Source organism: Artibeus jamaicensis, unplaced genomic scaffold (genome assembly GCF_021234435.1).
Source record: "Artibeus jamaicensis isolate MK-2021 breed Jamaican fruit bat unplaced genomic scaffold, CSHL_Jam_final scaffold_1283, whole genome shotgun sequence".
Lineage (NCBI taxonomy): Eukaryota > Metazoa > Chordata > Mammalia > Chiroptera > Phyllostomidae > Artibeus > Artibeus jamaicensis.
Window position 1 is genome coordinate 18,651,984 of NW_026522028.1, and position 20,440 is coordinate 18,672,423.

At 42.1% G+C, this 20,440-nt stretch overlaps 1 protein-coding gene and 1 long non-coding RNA gene across 3 annotated transcripts in view; one reads left to right on the forward strand and one right to left on the reverse strand.

Annotated features, from left to right (window-relative positions):
* Nucleotides 1-19,603, reverse strand: part of CA5B (carbonic anhydrase 5B) — a 30,807-nt gene extending 11,204 nt beyond the window's left edge. Inside the window, exons 1-3 of the mRNA XM_037157452.2 lie at nt 19,297-19,603; nt 11,291-11,477; nt 3,740-3,937 (exon numbers count right to left, since the gene is read on the reverse strand). Coding sequence (XP_037013347.2) covers nt 3,740-3,937; nt 11,291-11,432 — 340 coding nt within the window. The 5' untranslated portion in view covers nt 11,433-11,477; nt 19,297-19,603. The remainder of the gene's footprint in view (nt 1-3,739; nt 3,938-11,290; nt 11,478-19,296) is intronic.
* LOC119058322 (uncharacterized) overlaps nt 1-20,440 on the forward strand; it is a 43,082-nt gene that overhangs the window by 14,660 nt on the left and 7,982 nt on the right. Inside the window, exons 3-4 of one of the 2 annotated variants that reach the window (XR_005084230.2) lie at nt 2,701-2,773; nt 8,995-9,975. The exons of the other annotated variant lie outside the window; for it this stretch is intronic. This is a non-coding gene — a long non-coding RNA (uncharacterized LOC119058322). Of the gene's footprint in view, nt 1-2,700; nt 2,774-8,994; nt 9,976-20,440 lie in introns of those variants that run through there. 2 annotated transcript variants of the gene reach the window in all.

Below are 20,440 nucleotides of genomic sequence, written 5' to 3' on the forward strand. Positions count from 1 at the left end.
TTCTCTTTAATGCCTGGTGATACTGCTGATGGGAATAATTTCAGAGGAGGTGATCATTTACAGGAATCATCCATGGGACTCAGCCCAGGCATAAGTCAGTGTATGCACTTAGAATCAATAACTGTGTTCTATTTGGGGGAGCCAAGTAACAAAACAATGCCCAGCAAAGGGCAGAGGTATGAGATGCTCACTTGCCTTCTCTTATCCTTTTAATTTCTGTAGGGCTGGTCGTGATGTCCCTCTGTTTTCTGCTTTTTCTATTCTCTATTTGGGTCTTCTCTTATTTTTCCCTTTGCTCTACCTAGCTAAAGGTTTGTCAATTTTGTTGATCTTTAGAAAAACCAACTTTTTATTTCACTGATTTCGGCTCTTTATTAAGACCTTCTTTCTGTTTGCTTTGGGTTTAGTTTGCTTTTCTCTTTCTGGTTTCTTAAAGTAGAAGGCATGGTTATTGATTTCAGAAATTTCTTCCCCAATATGGGCATTTTCGTCTATCAGTTTCCCTCGAAGCACTGCTTTTGCTGCATCTCATAAGATTTGGCATGCTTTGTTTTTGGCACATACCTTAACCAGCTCCTTCCTTTGCACACTTTATTCTCAGTTCTTTGTAAAGCACACTGTAGCAGCATTTCCTACTTTTTGGAGGGAAATTTATAGACACTGATATTTATTAAATCCTTTCTTTTCTAGAATTAAACTTGTTTCTTGCCTTTCTTTCTCTCTAGGATGCCTTTGCTTTCTTTTATTTTTCTTTATTTTTTATGTTCATTCATTCTTTCTTCCTCTTTAAATGCTATTGGTTATTCTGAAACAGCATGGAGAAATAGCAGTGAAGAATAAGCAGGAGATAGGAGGCAGTCACTGAAATATGGAAAAAGAAAGAGGTAGAAAGTTAGGTACTTATTAAAGGTTAACGGTATCTTAAAAATAACGATTAAAGCATAATGAAAAGCATTTATCTTTTTTGGTCCTTACTGGTAAAAGAAGTGGAGAATCAGCAATCTCTCTACAATTTTTCTTGCATTTTGTAAAAAGAGTGTGACACTAACTCACCTAGGGAAGGTAAGATTAAGGATTGACTTAGTTTGTTGTGTCTGGAGGTATCTAGAGAGCTATTATGAAGAAAATGACGGTCACTTGCTTTTCCATAAGAGATTGCCTATGCAAGTGGGTGGATAAGAATTCTTGGATCTAAAAAAAAATTCTTGGGCCCTGGCTGGTGTAGCTCAGTGGATTGAGCGCGGGCCTGAGAAACATAGTATTGCAGTTCAATTCCCAGTCAGGGCACAAGCCTGGGTTGCAGGCCAGTTCTCAGCAGGGGACTCATGAGAGGCAACCACACATTGATGTTTCTCTCCCTCTCTCCTTCCCTTCCCCTCGAAAGATAAATAAATAAAATCTTTTTTAAAAATTTAAAAAAATAAAAAAATTCTTGGATCTATTGCTCAAATGAGAAAAAATATGACTAAAAAATAAAACAAAAAGCTATTTGCCTTGAACTGTCTTGGGATTAACTTACTTGATTAAGAAACTCATTAAGCAACTTCCTAAGCTTTCTGTCTCCATGAAGCAATAGTATATTGGCAACAGTCCCTAGACTGTCAAGGTCATTAGAAGACTGACCACCATTTAGGATCCTCAGAAGAAAGAAGGTTGCTAAGGACCTAATTCACATTGAGACTAATTAATTGAGAGGATTGCTATGCATCCAGAGTGAACATATGAGAGCTGGTATTCTGTACATTGAGTCCGTCCATTAGTCTCCCTCTGGCAGGAGTAATGGTAGACCTTCATGGAAGACAGTAGAGCTCACCATAGTGCAAAATGGTCACCTGGAACACAGGACTTTAGCTTGCTGTTATGAAGATTCCTGGAATCCTTACACAAAATGTAATATTATAGGTTTCCAGTTAAGATGGGGCAAACTCTACAGTTTACAAAAATTATGAAAGATACTGATGAATTTGGAGAAAAGGAGTAATTTCTAGTTTGAGAAATATAAATAAGATGTTTAGAGTTTGGGGGTCAGGTACTACTGTGGAGGAGAAAGAAGAAAATGCATGACAACATAGAGATACCTAAGCTCTTAAGGACAGACTTGAATATCCCCGAATCACAGCAGAGAAGTATGGCAGAGGGAAGAGAAACAGAGAGAGATGAATCCCATCCAAAGATCAGTCTGTTTGCAGTTGGGCCAGAGGGCCATGTGTAGGTCTCAGAGCATCACTATGAAAATACAAGGAAAACCAAGGTGTGGTTGAGAATCCTAGAGCCACGATAAACACAGGAGTGAACATCTCTATGCTTTAATTTATACTTTTGCTTCATTCATGAACACTTTCATGGACTCATTTCTTCATACTCATAAGAGGAAATTAATTTCCTTTAGGTCAGGGTTTGACCTTTAGGTCAATCTCAGCTCTAATGATATTTGAGGCTAGATAACTTCATGAATGCTGCCCTGTCTATTGTAGGATCTTTAGCCGCATTCCTGGCCTTGATCCACTAGGTGTCAGTCACATCACTGCCAGTTATGGCAGTCACATCACATCCAGTTATGACAACTGAAATGCCTACAGACACTGCCAAGTGTCCCCAGTCCCTGGGAAAGAAGAGGCGCCAAAATTGCCGCTGGTTGAACTCTTCTCTTTAAGGCTTCAGATACACTATTTCAACTAATAATCATTTTAATCTACTTAGGACTATTTGATGCCATCAAATTTGACTGGAAAAAAGAAATCTGCACAGAATTCATCACATTCTCAAGTTTCAGGTAAACTTTGAAATTGTTCAGATTACTTTAGATCTGGCTTGAAGGAAAAAAAGATTCAAAAGCAATATAATGTTTGAATTTAAAAATCTTTTAAAATTGTTTCCTTTACACCACCACCACCACCAACACCAACCACCCACACTACCCCATGCCACACACCACCACCCCCACACCAAAAAAAAAAAAAAAAGAACAAAAGAAGTAAAATTGTTCCTTTTAAACTAGGTAACATTGTTTAGTTAACAAAATTATCAGAAGGTGAGTTTCCATGTGTCTAATATGCCAGCAGTCTTAACTACTTGTTAAGACTATAACCTCACCCTGACCAGTGTGGCTCAGTTAGTTGGGCATTTTCCCCACAAAGTAAAAGGTCACTGGTTCAATTCCCTTTTAAGGCATATATCCTGGTGGTGGGTTTGGTCCCTGGTCGGGGCATGTATGAGAGGCAACCAATTGATGTTTCTCTCCCTCTATTTCTCTCTCCCTTCCCCTCTGTCTCTAAAAAAAAAAAAAAAAGACTATAACCGCATGCACACACGAATATTCTTTTCACCATTTCAAACGTACTGAAATCTGATCCATTAAATCTGATTAAAAGTATTGTTATTTAACATAAAAGTGTACTCTGGTTTCTCTTCCAATCGTATAAATCTTTTGCCTTTTAACATAAAAGTGTCTTGCAAAGCACACAGAAAATTAGCACACATTCATAAACAGTGCAAAACAAATTTTGGACATAGCTTTAATTTCACACCCTATCTTCTATATCAGTTATGAATTGATACTAGAAGACAATGTGCATAAAACTAAGAGGGACTATTTTCATACATTGAAAATATAAGTCCAATGTGTGTCATCATTGCTAACAACAGAGGTCCATGCTCCCATGGAAACAGTGCCATGTGGCCTGTGCCAATGTGAAACTGTGCCTTTAACTCCAGAGGAGACTACCAGTCTGGCTCTCACCTGATTTATCTGTAGAATCTTCAAATTCCACAAGGAAGGAGTATCCATTATTCCAGATATGGAGACAGGTGGTCGGGTCATAAGAGATGGTGAGCGGTGTTAAGTCAGGATCATAGACACTGTCCCTCCACCGGATATTGATGGGTGACTGGCGCTCACCTCCCGGGACCAGGTCTGTCCTCTCCCAGAGCGGGTGCACTAGGAGAAAGCACATCAGGACAGTCATCAGGATGTCCCTTACCTGGGGTTACATACCACGCAGTCGTATTTCAGAAGAAAGAGGAAGATGGGGGACATGACACACTTAAGCCCTTAAGTACAGACTCAAATACTTCTTGAATCACAGCAGAGAAGTATGTCAGAGAGAAGAGAACAAGAAACAGATGAATCCCATTGGGGGAAGGATATGGTTCTGTTTAAGTGTGCACGTGGAACTCACCTTTTGTGTAAGCAAGCTTTGAGGATTAGGTATTCTGCAAAACCCGGGTAGAATATTATCACTGCTAAGGTTCCTAGAGTTCTGTTTATAAAATGAATAGCTATGGACATTATATATTAAAGTGTATATACACAGTTTGTCCTACATGGGCACCGATGACACCATTGATGCTGATTTTTCTACCAAAGATTCAAGCACCAGGTATTGTAACCAGACAGGAACTTCATTTCTTTAATATGACTTTTTCCTTAATTCATGCTGGCTCTGTCCAGTCTAATAGCACCATAACATACTGCACACCCCCTCCCTTAATGGGTGTTCTAACCTGGTGAGTAAGGGAGTGGGTGTGCAATATATCATGGTACAAGGCCTTAGAACACCAGGTTCTGGTTAGCATCAAATGGTTTTGGGAATAAAACCGTAGGTCCGCTGATTAGGGAACAGTTTGAAACTAAAGATAATATCTTAATCCCATTGTGCTTCAGCTCCAGGCCCATAAAAGCAGATGGTACCCACCCACCACACCTTCACAAAGCTGGACAAAATGACCCTGCGGCTGACCTCAGGACCCAATACAATGATCACTCACTACTCCCTCTCTGACCCCAACCAATCAGTAAGGCCCACGACCCCAACTCCCTTAGTCACTATGATTAATCATTTGTCCCATATATACTCAGTCCTAATGCAAGCCATGAGTGAGTCAGGTCTTTGAAAATGACTCACCTGTGTCTCTGGTCTTGGTGCCATTTCCTTAAATAAACTTTTACTTCCCTCCCTGCAAACTCCTGTTTGTGTTTGATGCATGCAGGCAAAGAACCCCTGCTGTTTGGTAACTGTCTTTTGTGGCAAGTCCCTGATAAATCTCAGCAGACTTCTTCGTAACACAGAAAGATCTGTTCAGTTATCCATGCATGATGGATTGAACCCGCATATATGATTTGGGGTGTTAGAGTTCTCTGCCCTTTAGAGTATCATGGGTGGGTAGAACTAAAATCAACAGGAGAACCAGAAGACATATGAATTGAGAGAAATCATTACTGATGACCCTTTGCACCTCACCCCACTGCTAAGAATGAGTTTAAGGATTTGAGAAAGTTTAAGGATTTGAGAAACAACGCAGCTGCTATTCAGTCAAATCTCCTTGTGTATGGCAGGGTCCCTGGTACTCCTGTTTTCATTCAAAAACATTGCCCTGGCTTGTGTAGCTCAGTGGATTGAGCGCTGGCCTCTGAACCAAAGGATCATGGTTCAATTCCCAGTCAGGGCACATGCCTGGGTTGCGGGCCAGTTCCCAGCAGGGGATGCACGGGAGGCAACCGTACACTGATATTTCTCTCCCTCTCTCCCTTCCTTCTCCTCTAAAGATAAATAAATAAAAATCTTTAAAAAATAAAATAAAAACAACAACAACAATATGGAAACTTGCCTCTGGTTTAGTCTTATAGAGGAAACATTCTTCTCTCTGAAGTAGTTACCCAAAGCTGGAAGTGTAAGATCTTAACCTTGTCTTTTTAGGAAAAAGTGCCCCAGCAGTATAGACTTAAAGCTCCCCAGGAAGTTTTCTAGACCAGCGGTTCTCAACAGAGGGATTATACCCCCAGGGGACATTCAACATTGTCTAGAGACATTTTTGGTTGTTATAACTGGAAGAAGATGCTACTGACATCTAGTGGGTGGGGGCCAGGGATACAGCTAAACATCCCCATAATGCACAGATTCTCTGGCCCCAGATGTTAACAATGCCAAAGTGGAAAAATCTTGGTCTAGACCTAAAAGCAGAGGCAAACTCAGAGTATTCACTTTTTTATTTCTCTTTTTTAATATAATGCAGTACTCTCATCTCTAGAGAGGTCTGAAACTAATGTATTGGGTTTTCTCTCTTAGTATGAAAGAACTTGTGAAGAACAAGAACTGTTTCAGAAATCTAAACCAAAATGTATATGAATTGGGACAATATACTCATATTATAATTGCATGAGATTGCAAATTCCTTGCAGACAGGAGCCATATCTTCCTCCTGTTTCGTTGTCTTGTGGTGCCGTATTTGATACACGTCCTTTAATTTTAGTATTGAACTGCTATTGTTGGGATAAAAAGTAAAAAGTCGTATTGGATTTTGTGATATTTTTAAACACCTAGAACAGCCCTGATTCAATTTTAAATATGCCTGGAGCAAAGAGTCTTTACATCTTCCCCTCTGAGATATTCAGACTTGTGGCTAAGGACTTGAGAATTCACACTTATGTATCAGTTTGATATGATTTAAAATCTACTTGTTTATTATAAAAATTGAAGTTGTTTTTAAGAGTGAAGTTGTTTTGGTCTAAGAATGAATTTGTTTTTATAATTTGTTTTCATATGAGTGACATAAACTTTGTCAGGATGTCATCTCATCTGTTCTCATTGATGCGCACTCAGCAGCTAAGCTGCTGAGGGGCCTCACAGTGGATTATCCCTAAGAGCATATAAAGAAACAACTATGGAAAAGGGACATTTAGACTATAAATACCCTGAGTTTGGGAGGACTACTGAGAGGGTCTGGTCTGAACAAGGCGGTGGCTTGCATCGTTTTGAGGAGTTACTCAATTTCCCTGGGTCTCTGCCACTCCTACGTATACAGGAGGTATCCGTGGGTTTTTATTAAGAAATTACTTTTCACCTGGCTGGTGTAGCTCAGTGGATTGAGCGCGGGCCTGTGAACCAGAGTATCACGGTTCGATTCCCAGTCAGGGCACATGCCTGGGTTGCAGGCCAGTTCCCAGCAGGGGACTCACAGAGGCAACCACACATTGATATTTCTCTCCCTCTCTCCTTCCCTTCCTCGCTAAAGATAAATAAATAAATAAATAAATAAGAAATTACTTTTCAATATTTATCCTTTCTTTGCATTAATAATATAATCAACAATCACAGAATTCTTTTTTCCGATGCCATGGGCTGCATTACAAATGAAGCTGGTATTGCTGCTTATCAAAATAAACAAGACGGTTGATGTTTTATATAAAACCATTTTATATGTTAACTTGTTCCCAAAACATTTTTTCTCTTTCTTTCTTGGCCTGGTATCCATGTTATGAAAATTGTGTTTGCTTTTCTTTGATTGGTCTGTCTTGGGAGCTCCATCAAGAATTCAGAAGGGTAGAATGAAAGTAATTTGTCCTATGCTACACACATGTGTAATTATCTGCCTCCCCGGCTGATCTGCAAGCCAGAACTGAGCTGCCTTTGAATCATTTGTGGATTGAATGAAAATGATTAAGAACATCACTGGGAAGATTTCCTTCTCCTTTCATCTTTATTTCATATTACCCAGCTGACCATGTTATTTTTTCTTTAAAAATCTTCCAGCTCTAACTCTCCCTTGCCCTGCCCACAACTTCATACCATGCCTCTTGGTTGCTCTGCCTTCTTTCTCACTCCCCTCTACTCCATCTTCCCAAACTCTGGCCTTGACATTTTCTCCAACCACTATGACCTTTCCTTCTACTGAACTCACACTGCCTGGGGCGCTTTTTCTACAGGCCGGGGGCTGAACTTAGTACCAGGCACAAAGGAGGCACTTAATGCTTATTTTACTAACAGAAAAAACCAAACAAGTTGACACTACAGCTCTCTAATCTTACCTCTCACCCATAGTTTCTGAACTAGGCAAGCAGGGATACCCCAAAACACCTCCTGCATTCACATGATCACACCTGCCTATTTCTCCCCCACTTCTGAAAACCCTACCAGGCTTGCAAGGTCAGTTCAACCCCCTTCCCTGACAACCCCACAATACATTAAGTGTCTCTTCATTGGTTGTTATTCCTGGGCAAGTGCTCTCTGTACCTGCACTGTCTACATGGTCTCCACTCACCTAGTGTGACTAGTTTAAATTGAGATGTGCCGTAAATGTAGAACACCCAGGGACCTTGAAGACTTAGTAAAAAACAAAATAAAATATTTCATTTATAATTCTTATAGTCATCTAATTTTAAAGTGATAATATTTTGGATATATTGGGTAAAATAAAATATATTAGTAAACTTAGTTTCACCTATATACTATGTTTCACCTACATATTTTCTTTTTAAAAAATATCGGGTTTTTTTTTAAAGATTTTATTTATTTATTTTAGAGAAAGAGGAAGGGAGGGAGAAAGAGAGGGAGAGAAACATCCATGTGTGGTTGCCTCTCACGTGGCCCCCACTAGGGACCTGGCCCACAACCCAGGCATGTACCCTGACTGGGAATCGAACCCGTGACTCTTTGCTTTGTAGGTCAGCACTCAGTCCACTGAGCCACGCCAGCCAGGGCTAGTGGCTACATTTTATACAGTGCCATTCTATTCAAGGTTGTCATGAAAACAAATGTTTCCCTTTTTTCTTAAAGGAAAGAGATCATGACATAAGAATCATTGGAATAAAACAAATCTAAACCATTTCCATTCTAGATGATAGTCTTCGTAGTTCATTAAATTAAGAATCAGCCTAATTAAATTGATTTTCTCATGGCCTAAGATCTGATGCCTAAATTTCTTTCCTGTGACAATGCCACTAACTTTTATGGGATGGTAGACTAATTGAAACTGCTTTTATTTTCTTCTTGGATATAGGTGCAAGGCTTTTATCTGTATTTTATCATGTTACCAGTGTGCACAGTTAGGACTGTCAACATTTACTGTCTGCCACCGGAGGTACCAGCAAACAGCAATTGGAGTTTACAGCCAGGAATTGCCTGGGTGGAGGGTGGGCAGGGAAGTAAAGCAGGGAGCCCAGGGCTGTAGTGCGATGCCGCTTTCTGAATTTGCCCGATCCTCCTCCCTCACTGACAGCCTCATCTGCTTCAGCCCGTGTTAAATATGGTCCCACTCGAGGGAGACACCAAGCCTATGATGATGAGAAAGACGGGGATGAGGATGACCGTCCCAGGACCAGCACAGCCGCCAGGAGGCCTTTCCAGCTATCTTTGCTAACCCTCCACACTCTTGGGTCATTCTTGGTCACAAGTCAGCAAACACAGGGCCACCTACTGGGGTACTAAGTTGCCAGAAACAATGAATATTGGTTTTATGCCAGGACATCAGAAAAAGACCTGCCCACTGGCCCAGGGAGTAGAGACCATACTACTGTCCTGGGGGAAAACAGGGAGAGAGAGCGTCATATGACAAAAGCCAAATCGAATAGTGACTGTTGCCTGTGCTTCTTAGCAACTTACCAAGAAGGACATCTGATGTGGGAATTTAATCAAGGGACTTTCCCAAGGCACCACTATATTTTTTTTGGTCAGCAAAACAGAAGCAAAATTATCCTAAAAACATGAGCATATTGGATTTTAGAGTTATATCTTCCTACTTTTTGTTTAAAAAGTAACTCTATTAACTAGATAATATGAGTATTTTTTTCCACTTTCTGCTTCAAACCGCCAGTGTTGAAAATAAGCCAGTCTGGTTTAGGATGTGGGCCTGCTGGTAGGAAGCCACACCCAACAACCAGAAGTATATTTTAACTCTGGCCAGTTCTTTTTATTTATTTTAATCTTTTTTTGTTTGTTTTCAAGTTTTATTTTAACTGTTGTACAGTTTTCTGTCTTTTGCTGCTATCCCAGGCCACCCCCCATTTCCACCCCCCTTGTTATTGTCCATGTGTGCTTTATACTTGTTCCTGTAAACCTTTCCCCTTTTCTCCTGAAATTCCCTCCCCTATCCCTTGTTCCAATCTTTTAAGTATATTTTATTGATTAATGGCTAGTCCTTTTTAATGAGAACATAGTCAGCATGGAAGGAAACAAAATACACTATCAATAAAAATATATTCATGGAACAGTTTCAAGTCCTTGGATTTAGCTAGATTATCATTCCTAATGTACAAGCATTCTTTTCTTACATATTTTTTGTTGTGTGCATAGGAGGTCAAGAGAGACTAAACCCAAAGAGAAAAAGTAGAGAAACCCAGTCCTAGAAGAAAACTAACATTTGCAAACTCAGAGTCAACCCCTTTAAAATAATGGAAAATATAAAAAAATTCCTCTTCAATGATATACTTATCTATTTCATCTCTCCATAAACTCGAACCCATCTCTCCACAAATACACAGGGTATCCTCTGCTATTGTCTCAATGGTTCTTAACCAAGGGCAGTTTCGTCCCCCAGAGCTCACTTGGTAATGTGTGCAGACCTTTTCTGTTGTTACCACTGGGCAGGGGCTGTTGCTGGCGTGTAGTGGGTAGAGGCCAGGGATGCCATCCACCGTCCTACAGCGCACAAGACAGACCCCACCTACACAGAACCACCTACCCATGTCAGTGGTGCCACAAGAGAGAATCCCTGGCTCATAGAGACGTGTACGTAACTGGTATTTCTGCAGGGGATGAGACGCTAGAGGTTTCAGTGAAGACCAACTGCTGTGTTTACAGCAGAACACACATTTGACAAGTTGGTCAGCTAGAAGTAACTGCAATTGCTAACTCAGGAAAGAATACTCCAAAGTGTGCAGCTACTGTTCTGAACTGCGAATGAGCATGAATACGCCTTTTCTAGAAAGTTCAGGTCCACAGAAATCACTCACAGTCAGTGGATCAACCTTAATAAATAGACAATGCTAATAAGAAACAATATAGAACAGGTTCCAAAATACTTGGAACTGGGATATCTCCCTTGTCCTATTTCTGTGTGATACCATTTAAAAATGTTAAAACTGGTCCTGACTGGTGCGGCTCAGTGGATGGAGCACTGGCCTGCAAACCAAAGAATCACCAGTTCGATTCCCAGTCAGAGCACATGCCTGGGTTGTGGGCAAGGTCCCCAGTACGTATGAGAGGCAACCACACATGGACGTTTCTTTCCCTCTCTTTCTCCCTCCCTTCCCCTCTGTCTAAAAACAAATAAGTAAAACCTTTAAAAATATATTAAAACTGGTCAAGAAAAGCACTTCCCAACTCTTACTGTGGTCATCATTTTGCAACATACAAGCGCATGAAATCACTATGCAGCACACCTCAGACTTATACACATTATATGTCAATACAAACCCACTCTGGAATGCCAGTGACATCCTATGTACAAATCCTTGACACGTGATTGTTAGGAAACGGCAAGCCTCCTGCTTGCTTGGAGGCAGCAGTGTACTCACAGGCTCGGTTCCGGGTTTTGTAAGTGCAGGTGTACAGGCTGCAGGGCCTCACAGGCGTGGACCTCGGAATCTGGAACTTTCTCCACAGTGTTTTGCATGGAGAAGCTTGAAGAATGATTCTCAGGTTGCTCATCACCACCATCTTTGCCTTGAGGTCTTGGTCAGATTGCAGAGAACTTGCAGGAACCTAATAACCCGGAGGAGGGAAAGCTGTAAGTAGTAGAGACTGCGGATCATGTGGAAACCTCTAAGTAGGACGACCACACTCACATTATCTGCACACATGATGGGGATGCAGGAGGCCCAAACGAGAGTCAAGAGTTTAGCCACTCTTGTTCCTGAAACTCACTAGTCACCCCAGCACAACACGCCCTTGCTGTCCGTCATGTCCACTTTCTGCCTCTGCCTGCACACTGGCCGTGTGGACTTCAGTTCTTCCAACACCCGAGGTGCCTTCTTCCCTGGTTAATCTACGCTTTGATAATCACACCCAACGTCACTTCCTTGACCACGCCTCTCTTCATGATCCCAATGTACTCTTATTCTTGGTCATAGAGCTCATCACGATTGAATTAAATACCTCATCCGGATTGTAATTTACGACGTCATCTCCCCAGTATCTAAGCCCCACGGTGGTAGAGACTCTCTTAGTCACAGCTGCATCTCTTAGGGACACAGTGCCTGGCACATGATGGCTATTTGATGAGTAGGTGGAGAAGACCTTGGTGATAGGGAAGACCTTGATCCTAATTTCAAGAACTGAGAATAATGAAGTGACTACTAGTATGTTCTCAGTATTAAGGTATTTTCCTTTGTCTACATGTCACCATCACCCATTTGTGGGTTTATTTGTACATTGGAAACATTTTTAAATGCTTGTGTTTAGCCCTGGCTGGTGTGGCTCAGTGGACTGAATATCGGCCTGTGAACCAAAAGGTTGCTGGTTTGATTGCTGGGTTGCGGGCCAGGTTGCCAGTTGAGGGTGTCGGAGAGACAACTGAGCAATGTTTTCTCCCTCTCTAAAAATAAATAAATAAAATCTTTTTAAAAAATTTAAAAAATGCCTGTGTTTTAACAGCGGGGTCTCATATCTCTATCTATAAGATCTGAAGGACCCCCAAAGTTCTGCCTGATCTGAAAGAGAAACCTACCCAAATATGAACCTAACCTGGACTTACAGGGATGGGAATTCTGCCAGTATTCATTTTCATTCAAACATTTATTGTCATTTCCTTTGCTCTGGGCAGTGTATTGGGTGCTGGAATGAAAGACCAACAAGGTCATAAAAAGAAATTAAGTCTTGATGCATGTTACAATGTGAATGAATCTCAAAGACCTGATGCCAAGTGAAAGACGCCAGACAAAAAAGGCCACACATATGGTATGATTCCATTCATATGAAATACTTAGAAAAGGGAAATCTAGAGATAGAAAGCAGTTTGGTGGTTGCCAAGACTTGGGGAAGGGTGAAACGGGGAGCAATTGATTCATGGGTATGGGGTTATATTTGGGGGTGATATATAATTGTTTTAGAACTAGACAGAGGTGGTGTTTGAACAACATTATGAATGTACTAAGTATTCCGGAATTATATACTTTAAAATGGCTATCTTTATGTTATGTGAATAATAAAATAATGCAAATGCTATGGGGTAGGGAAACATACACCAATCCAGTTCTCAGTAGGCATTAGAGCTTCCTCAAATTCTGCCTAAGGCTTATTAGAGGCCTCTCAACAGTTTGGCAATGCCAGGAGAGGACAGGTGCCAAATAGCAGAGAAAGAGAAATTGAGAGGTCACTAAAGACAGTATGTACTTACGGACTTGAATTTTACTGTTTGTACCTTCTTTCCAAGAAGAGTGTAAGATATAAAAAAGCACATTAGGATCCTTCACAGTGCAGAGACAGGAAGCACCCAGTCTGATTTCACCCTCTACTTGCTTCATGTACTTCACTGCTATGAACTGGCCGTGAACTAGCTCTTCTACCCTGTACCACTGCCCTCAACTCTACCAGATCTGAGCTAGAGGGGAGAATGCTAGACCCAAGGGAAAGGTGCGGTGTGTCCAGCGACTACCCTGAAAAGAACGACTGAGGGCTCCAGGCAGAACTCTTTTTAATTAGCTATTAATCCAAGTGCCTGGACAAGTCCTGCAAAATGGGGTGTGACAAGGAGTCAGCTTCCAGCCTTGTGCTGTGCACTGTTGTCCGCAACACTTTGCTAATGAACACACAGACCTCGGGGAGTGGAGATGCAGGTCACCGCATGAAAGGGCACTGGTGGAAGTTCTTGAAGCCCACGGAGGCTCCTTACCTGCAGGCTTGACTCCCTTCCTGGGGTCTTTAAGGCAGTGACACCTAAAGTATGCCTTCACTGATGAAAGGGGTTGGAAATTTTCAAACCAAGTTAAAGTCACTTTTGTTCACAAGTTTTACGTGTGTGTTTGTATATATACATGTTTGGAGGGAGCAGGCATGTCAAAATGTTCATTAATTCTTCTTTCTATTGACTTCCATTCCCAAACTGAAACAATAATGAGCGACTATCTCATCCAAAGCAGTGTGCTAGGTAAAGATGAAAAGGTCATGTTTTCTTACTATTCTCACAAGCTTGTAACATACAAGGAAAAACTTTTTAAACTAACAACTTACGTTATTTTAGTTACCTTTTTTTAAATTGTGGTAAAATATACATAATATTGGTAATTTCTACTTTTTTTAAAGTGGCATTAAATACATTCACATGTTATATACCCATAACCAGTATCTATACCCAAAACTTTTTCATCATTTCCTCTATAAACTCTACCCTCCTTCCAACTTCACAGTTGGCAGTCTGGGTAACTGATCCTTGCTCTAGCTTCAGAGCCATCAGGAAAGCCCTAAGGCAAGGCTTAGCTGGCACAGAAGGCTAGAGCTGAATTACAAGGCAGTGTTCATGCCTTGGGGACTACTTTGCATTCTGCAATCACGCTGTCTGTGCACAATGCCAAGGGTGGTGGCTGATGAAAACTCACCCATAGTAAGTGTCTCTCGTCCACTTCCAGACTGGCTCTCTAGGACTAGGAGGGCACAAGAGCTCCAAAGGTTCAGATGTCAATCAACCTCACCTTCTAGGTTGTTCTCCTCCACAAAGCCCACCCAGTAGTGGACTACACATAGTGGTCTGGAAGACTGAACTTCTGTTTGTCTCCTAAGAATATTGCTGATCTTACTGTAGGAGACATTGACTCTGAAGATTACCTTGTGCTTTGTGACAAAAACAAAAATTAAATCCTGTAAAATTCTATTTTTTGTAATAAAGCAAAATGTATCTAAAGATCCCATAATTCCAAGTCTGTTAAGGTGTTGACCAAGCAGATGCCCAGGGGACACATTGAAAAGTTGGGATGGTTGGGGATTTGAGATTAATTTGTAGAATATGAATTTCCAAGGGACCAGAAAGTTTTAGATATTATTCTATGGGTATAAGAGGAAGCACAGATGGTTTCTGATGGTTTCTGATCAGCACAGTGCATGATGGATGGGAGTGGGCAAACAATGGAGCCAGGGAAGCCAGTGATGAGGTGATTTCTTGAACCATCTTTCATTCAATCCCATCACTCTTTTATTCTTTCATTCACCAAGATACCAATCAAACATCTATTAAATGCCAGATATCATTCTAGGTTCATTGGAGAACAAAACAAAGTCTCTACCCTTGTCGAACTTACATTCCAGTAGGAAAAAATAGATAATAAACAACTGAATACATAGGTTAGTTGTAGAGACAATTATAGTATGTTCAGTAAAAAGTAGAGCAGAATAAGGTGAATTTAGAGTGCCATTGGGAAGGGGTGTTGGCTCTTTAAACAAATTGTTCAGGGGACGCATTATTGAGAAGGTGAAAATTGAGCAAAGGATTGAAGGAGGCAAAGGAATTCATTACACGGTTATCACGAAGAAGGGTATTCCAAGCAGAGGGAATTGCCTGTGAAAACATCCTGAGGCAGAAGTGTGTCTGCCACATACAAGGGAGGGTAAGGAAGTCAATAGGGCCGGAGTAGAATCAAACAGAAAGAGGGTAGGAGGAGATGAGGTTGACAGATAACAGACAGCAGATTGAGGAGATGTCCAGGCCATTGTAAAGGTTCTTTCTCCAACTCAGGTTTCTGTTTTGTGTGTGTGCATATGTGGGGGGCAATCTGTACATTGTAGGACATTTAGCAGCATCCCTGGTCTCTACCCACTAGATGCCAGTGGTACCCTCCTTCCAACTGTGACAATCAAAACCATCTTTGATTTGCTAGTTCTAAGATAGTTTTTTTTAGCCAGCTATAACCTTTTTATTAAAAAATTCACTGAAAACAGAAGTACATCAAATGTCTGAGAGTAAAATAATTAGAAAAGCTATATAAGGCAAGTAAATTTTTCTAGCAGAGAAATGAAAAACTACAAAAAAAAACACAAAACCATCTCCAGACATGGCAGATGGCCCTTGGAGAACAGGGATCACCTACAATTCAGAACTACAGCTCTAAGTGAAATGGGGACACAATGAAGTTTTTGTAGCAGAGGGGAGACATAATCTGATTTATATTTTTAAGAGATCATTCAGGGTGCTCTACTGAAAGTCGACTGGGATGGGAGGCAGAAAAGGAGCAGATACACCATTCAGGATAATCCAGGGGCTGGAACTAAGGACACTGCGGTGAAGGTGGGGAGAAGTGGTTGGGTGTTGGCTACACCTTGGGAATACAGCCCCTAAAATGTGCAAGAGAGGATTCAAGGATGACTGGAAGATTCTTGGCCTAGGTATCTGGAAGAATGGAGTTGTCATGAGTCGAGATGAGGACAGTAGTGTGTGGAACAGGTTTTGGGTGGAAAATTAGTAGCTCAGAGTTCGGCATGTGGAGTTTGAAATGAAATCCCAATAATGCAAGTGGAGAATATGAAGCACTGAACTGCACAAAAGTAGAGATGGACCAGGCACTTTGCATTCAAGAGATCACCATTTTGGTAAAAACAAAACAAAACAAAATACCCATAAGTTTTGCATTGGATTGAAAAGGGAAAAAGTTGAAGGTGGCTTTGTGATTTTACAGCTGGATGGTGCTGGTGGTAGAATGAGAATACATCCTTGATCAGAGAAATAGAACCTGGCATGAGGTGAGAAGGGAAAGATGACGGTCCTCATTTAATTATAGATTGGATTTCAGGTCCAAGGTAGGGCTGAGAGGAAAGGTGCAGGAGAGTTGGCAGTACAATTCTGGTGCTCAGGAGAGGCTATAAGACTAGAGAGAGAAGAAACACTCCTTCCCTCCAGGAGTAACAGATGGAGAGAGGAATACAGGGGAAAAATGGATGAAGGTTGCCAAGAGATGGAGAAGGAACAGTCAAAGGCGGTCAAGAAAGGAACGGCGCATGGAAGGCCAGAGGCAAGGAGGGTTCCAGGAAAATCTGTACAAACAGACGGTATAGCTAATGCCGGGCTACAATATCTCTAATAATACATGAGATTATTTATACTCAAGCCTAAAGCCAATCCTCTGTTACATTAAAAGTTATAGAGATGGTTATTGAAACTTACCCAGGATCTTATAAAATGCAATCTTGTGAAACCACAAATAACGTTTAATTATCAAACATAATACATAACAATAAACTACTACAACATTACTGGATTTCACAGAAAACTTGTCCTAAGTCTATCCTTGAAGGTGGATGCTTTAACCTAAAAATAAAAGGTTAAAGTGAGAGGCAACAAAGTATTTATTTGAGATTTGAAAGAATAGCATTCAGGAAGCACTGACTCAGGCAGAAACCCAAAGAGTGTTCTGATGAGGTGGTGAAGGCAAGGGGTTTTTATGAGAAAGGAAAGGAGAATAAGTGCAAGAATAGAAGGAATTTCTGTGGGTGTTAATAAGCGAAGGAAGGAATTTCTATAGCTATATGTAAGCGAACAGAGTGATGCTAAGTTTAAAGAATGTCTTTCATTTTCTGCTACATAGTCATGTCTACTTTCCTATTAGCATTGCAGTTGTTTGGTGTACAATGCCATAGGCCCAGTCTGAAGGCTATGGGCCCAGGTTTAACCATTCAAAAGTTTGAGGAGTAAGAAGAGCAAGGCAGTTCCTTTGGGAGGACAGCCCTAATTCCATTTTGAAGTAACCCCATTTATATGAATTTTTAGAGAACCATAGACTGAATGGGTCTCAGGAATGCTAAGTTTTCTATACTACATGACTTTGCTATCACTAATTATTCATGTATATCTTTGGATTTTACTAACACATCTCTTATCTGCTGTTTTTGCAAACTTAGATCTGTGTGGAAAAGTGAAAATTCTGAAAGCTTTGAAGGAAGTCATTGATAAGTCATGTATTTATTAAATGACAAATAGTTTGAACTCTGCCTGACTAAGCCAATTATACTTATGAAAAAGAGACAGCAAAGATGTACCAACCAAAGGTTATGATTACGCTAAAAAATCTCTTCATCCTTATCAGATTGGCCCTTAATTTTCTCACCTCCTGATTTAGGAAGGAAGTCAGCCTCTTGCCATTCTCTGAATTAGACATTGTTTCCATGTCTTGACTGAGAAAGTGCAGCTACCTCCTCTCACCCACTTTTTTTTTCTGAAAGTATGTTTCTAATCTGGGGTTGCCAAAGGTTTCAAAATACATTTTAGTAACTACTTACTGTGCTGCAACTAACTTCCCAAGTGTAGCCTATCCTCCTTCCATCACATTTCTAAAATATTCACTTCACTCCTTTGCTCACCATTCACTCAGTGGTCACTGCATTCAACTGAACCTTCACATCCTCTCCCCTGGCTCCAGGGAGGTGTGTACAGGCACAGAGAATGGTGCCCTTCCTGCTCTTGGCCTTGCGGTGAATTTCAGTCCTGGTCCTGACGCAAAAATCACCTGAGTAAAGGCAGAAGGCCCTGCATAGCTGAAATGTTTCCATTTCCAACATATCCAAGAACTGTGACTGTTCCGAGGGATGCACCGGGCCAGATAAGGGGTAGGGTCTGAGGCAGCTTCCCTCACAAGAGAAATCTGGCTACTCCTTTCCACATTCCAGCAAGACTTTAATAGCAGAGTAAAGATGACCAGATTTATCAGTAATGAAAGTGGGGGAAGCTGAAAGCATTTGGGGTTTTCAGTGGCTGGGAGAGTGCATTTTAATTCTATTCAAATTAAGGTGTACCCATTAACTTTTTGCACCTCTCCAACTTCCCCAGTTAAAGTTCATGGAAAAGGAGGGCACTTACGTGAATACTAAGGGTTCACCACCTGCCTCAAGGCAGGAGCATTTAACACCCAATGCCACAAAGACTCACTGCCATCAACATTTGTACTTCTCTGGTTTTCCTCCAATTCTGGGGCAGGGCACAAAATGAAAACGCAAGAAGGAATTGCAAAACCCAGAAGCCTGAGATTCGCCCCCTTGACAAAGCTGTAATGCTGATCCCCTGCCTTGGGGTGGGGCAGGGGGTGGCTGTGATTCCAAGCACAGCCCCTGGCATAGTCAGGGGAGGGAAGAAATACAATCCTGACCCAAGTCAGTCCCAGGTCTCCGTGCCTTGGCTAGTGGAACCGAAATCTCAGATTTGTAGTCCTTACCCCTGTGTCTGGCTATTTCACAGCTTCCCGAGTTATTAACAGCCAACCATCCTTAGCAAATTTCCCTCCTAAGGAACTGTCCTCACACCCCCTACAAATTCCCTGGGGCATCAGTTTCCCCGCAAGTGCAAATAACCCTAAAGGAAGTGTAGTCCTCTGGTTGGTGACTCCCATAGAAAAAGAGGGCTGCGGGGCAGGAGTGGGGAGGGGAGGCAGGGAGGGTAATGCCCCGCCGGGCAACCCACCGGGACCCTGGCAATACTCGCAAACAGCTGTCCTAGCTTCCGGACCCGCGGGGCGGCGCTGGGGTATGTGAGGAGTGTCCAGCTTTCCCCGAGTCGGCCAGCCCCTGTTGCAGCCCCGCTCCACTCTGCCACAACGCAGCGGGTCCTTACCTGAACGTTTTCCGAAGAGCTCGAATCTCACTCTGGAGACTGCAGCTTGCAAATTTAACCATCGTAGCCACGCCCCCTCGTCATGCCCCACTGCCTTGGTCACGCCCCCCACCTCTAGACCACGCCCCATGTGACTGGTCACTCCACCTCCACGTCCTTACTTGCTGCCCTGGCCACACCACTCCAGAAAGTGCCACTCTGCCTTTGGCTTTTCCAGCCCCATCTCTCCACAGTTACATCCCTCTCTGGGGCCTGCTCCTGTGCTACCCGAGGGCCCACCACACCTTGGTTATGCCTCTCCGCTCCTCTCCGGCTCCGCCCTTCCTATCCCGCCCCCGCCTAGCTCATGGCCCTCCCTCTTCCCTGGCGGGACTTGGTCGCAGAAATTCGATGTCGCGTGGGCACCCCCCCCCCAAAACTTGTCTCTAGAGAAAATCTCCTGCCCGAGTGCTGGCGTCATTTTGTCCAACAAAGTCAAACTGCAGGCTTACAGGCGGTGAAAGATGAATACCATATGATGTCACCTATAAGTGGAACCTAATCAACAAAATAAACAAGCCAGCAAACTAGAACCAGAGATACTGAAACTAAGAACAAACTGACAGTGACCAGAGGGGAGGTGGGAGCGGATAATGGGGGGACAAGGGAGAAGGGTTGTCAAGGGGTATGTATAAAGGACCCATGGACAGAGCCAAAGTGGGTAGGTTGAGGGTGGGAAGTGGGAAATGGCTGGGGGCGGGGCATCGTGGGGGGAGAAGGGAGACAACTGTACTTGAACAACAATTAAAAAAAAAAACCCTACAAGCTTAAGAGCCTAGTCTAAAAAAATGACTTTCCTCGGGTTTTTACCATTTCCAAACATCAATGTGCTATACTAAGAGTAGGTGGTTCAGGAGGGAAGCGCAGATACTGGACAGGTCACCAGCTGTGCTCCTTCCCACTAGTTTTCATGTCCACTTCACCCGAGTTTCCTCAAGCCAGTTTTCATATCCTCTGAACTTTTTTCTAGTCCCTCAGGCGGATGAGAGGAGGAAAGAAAACTCCTGTATTTCCTGATATCTCCTCCAAATGAACTCTCCTAGGCATTCAGTGAGCGCTTCCTGTCTAGGGCCTGTTGAGACAACACACTTAGACTGAAACTCTG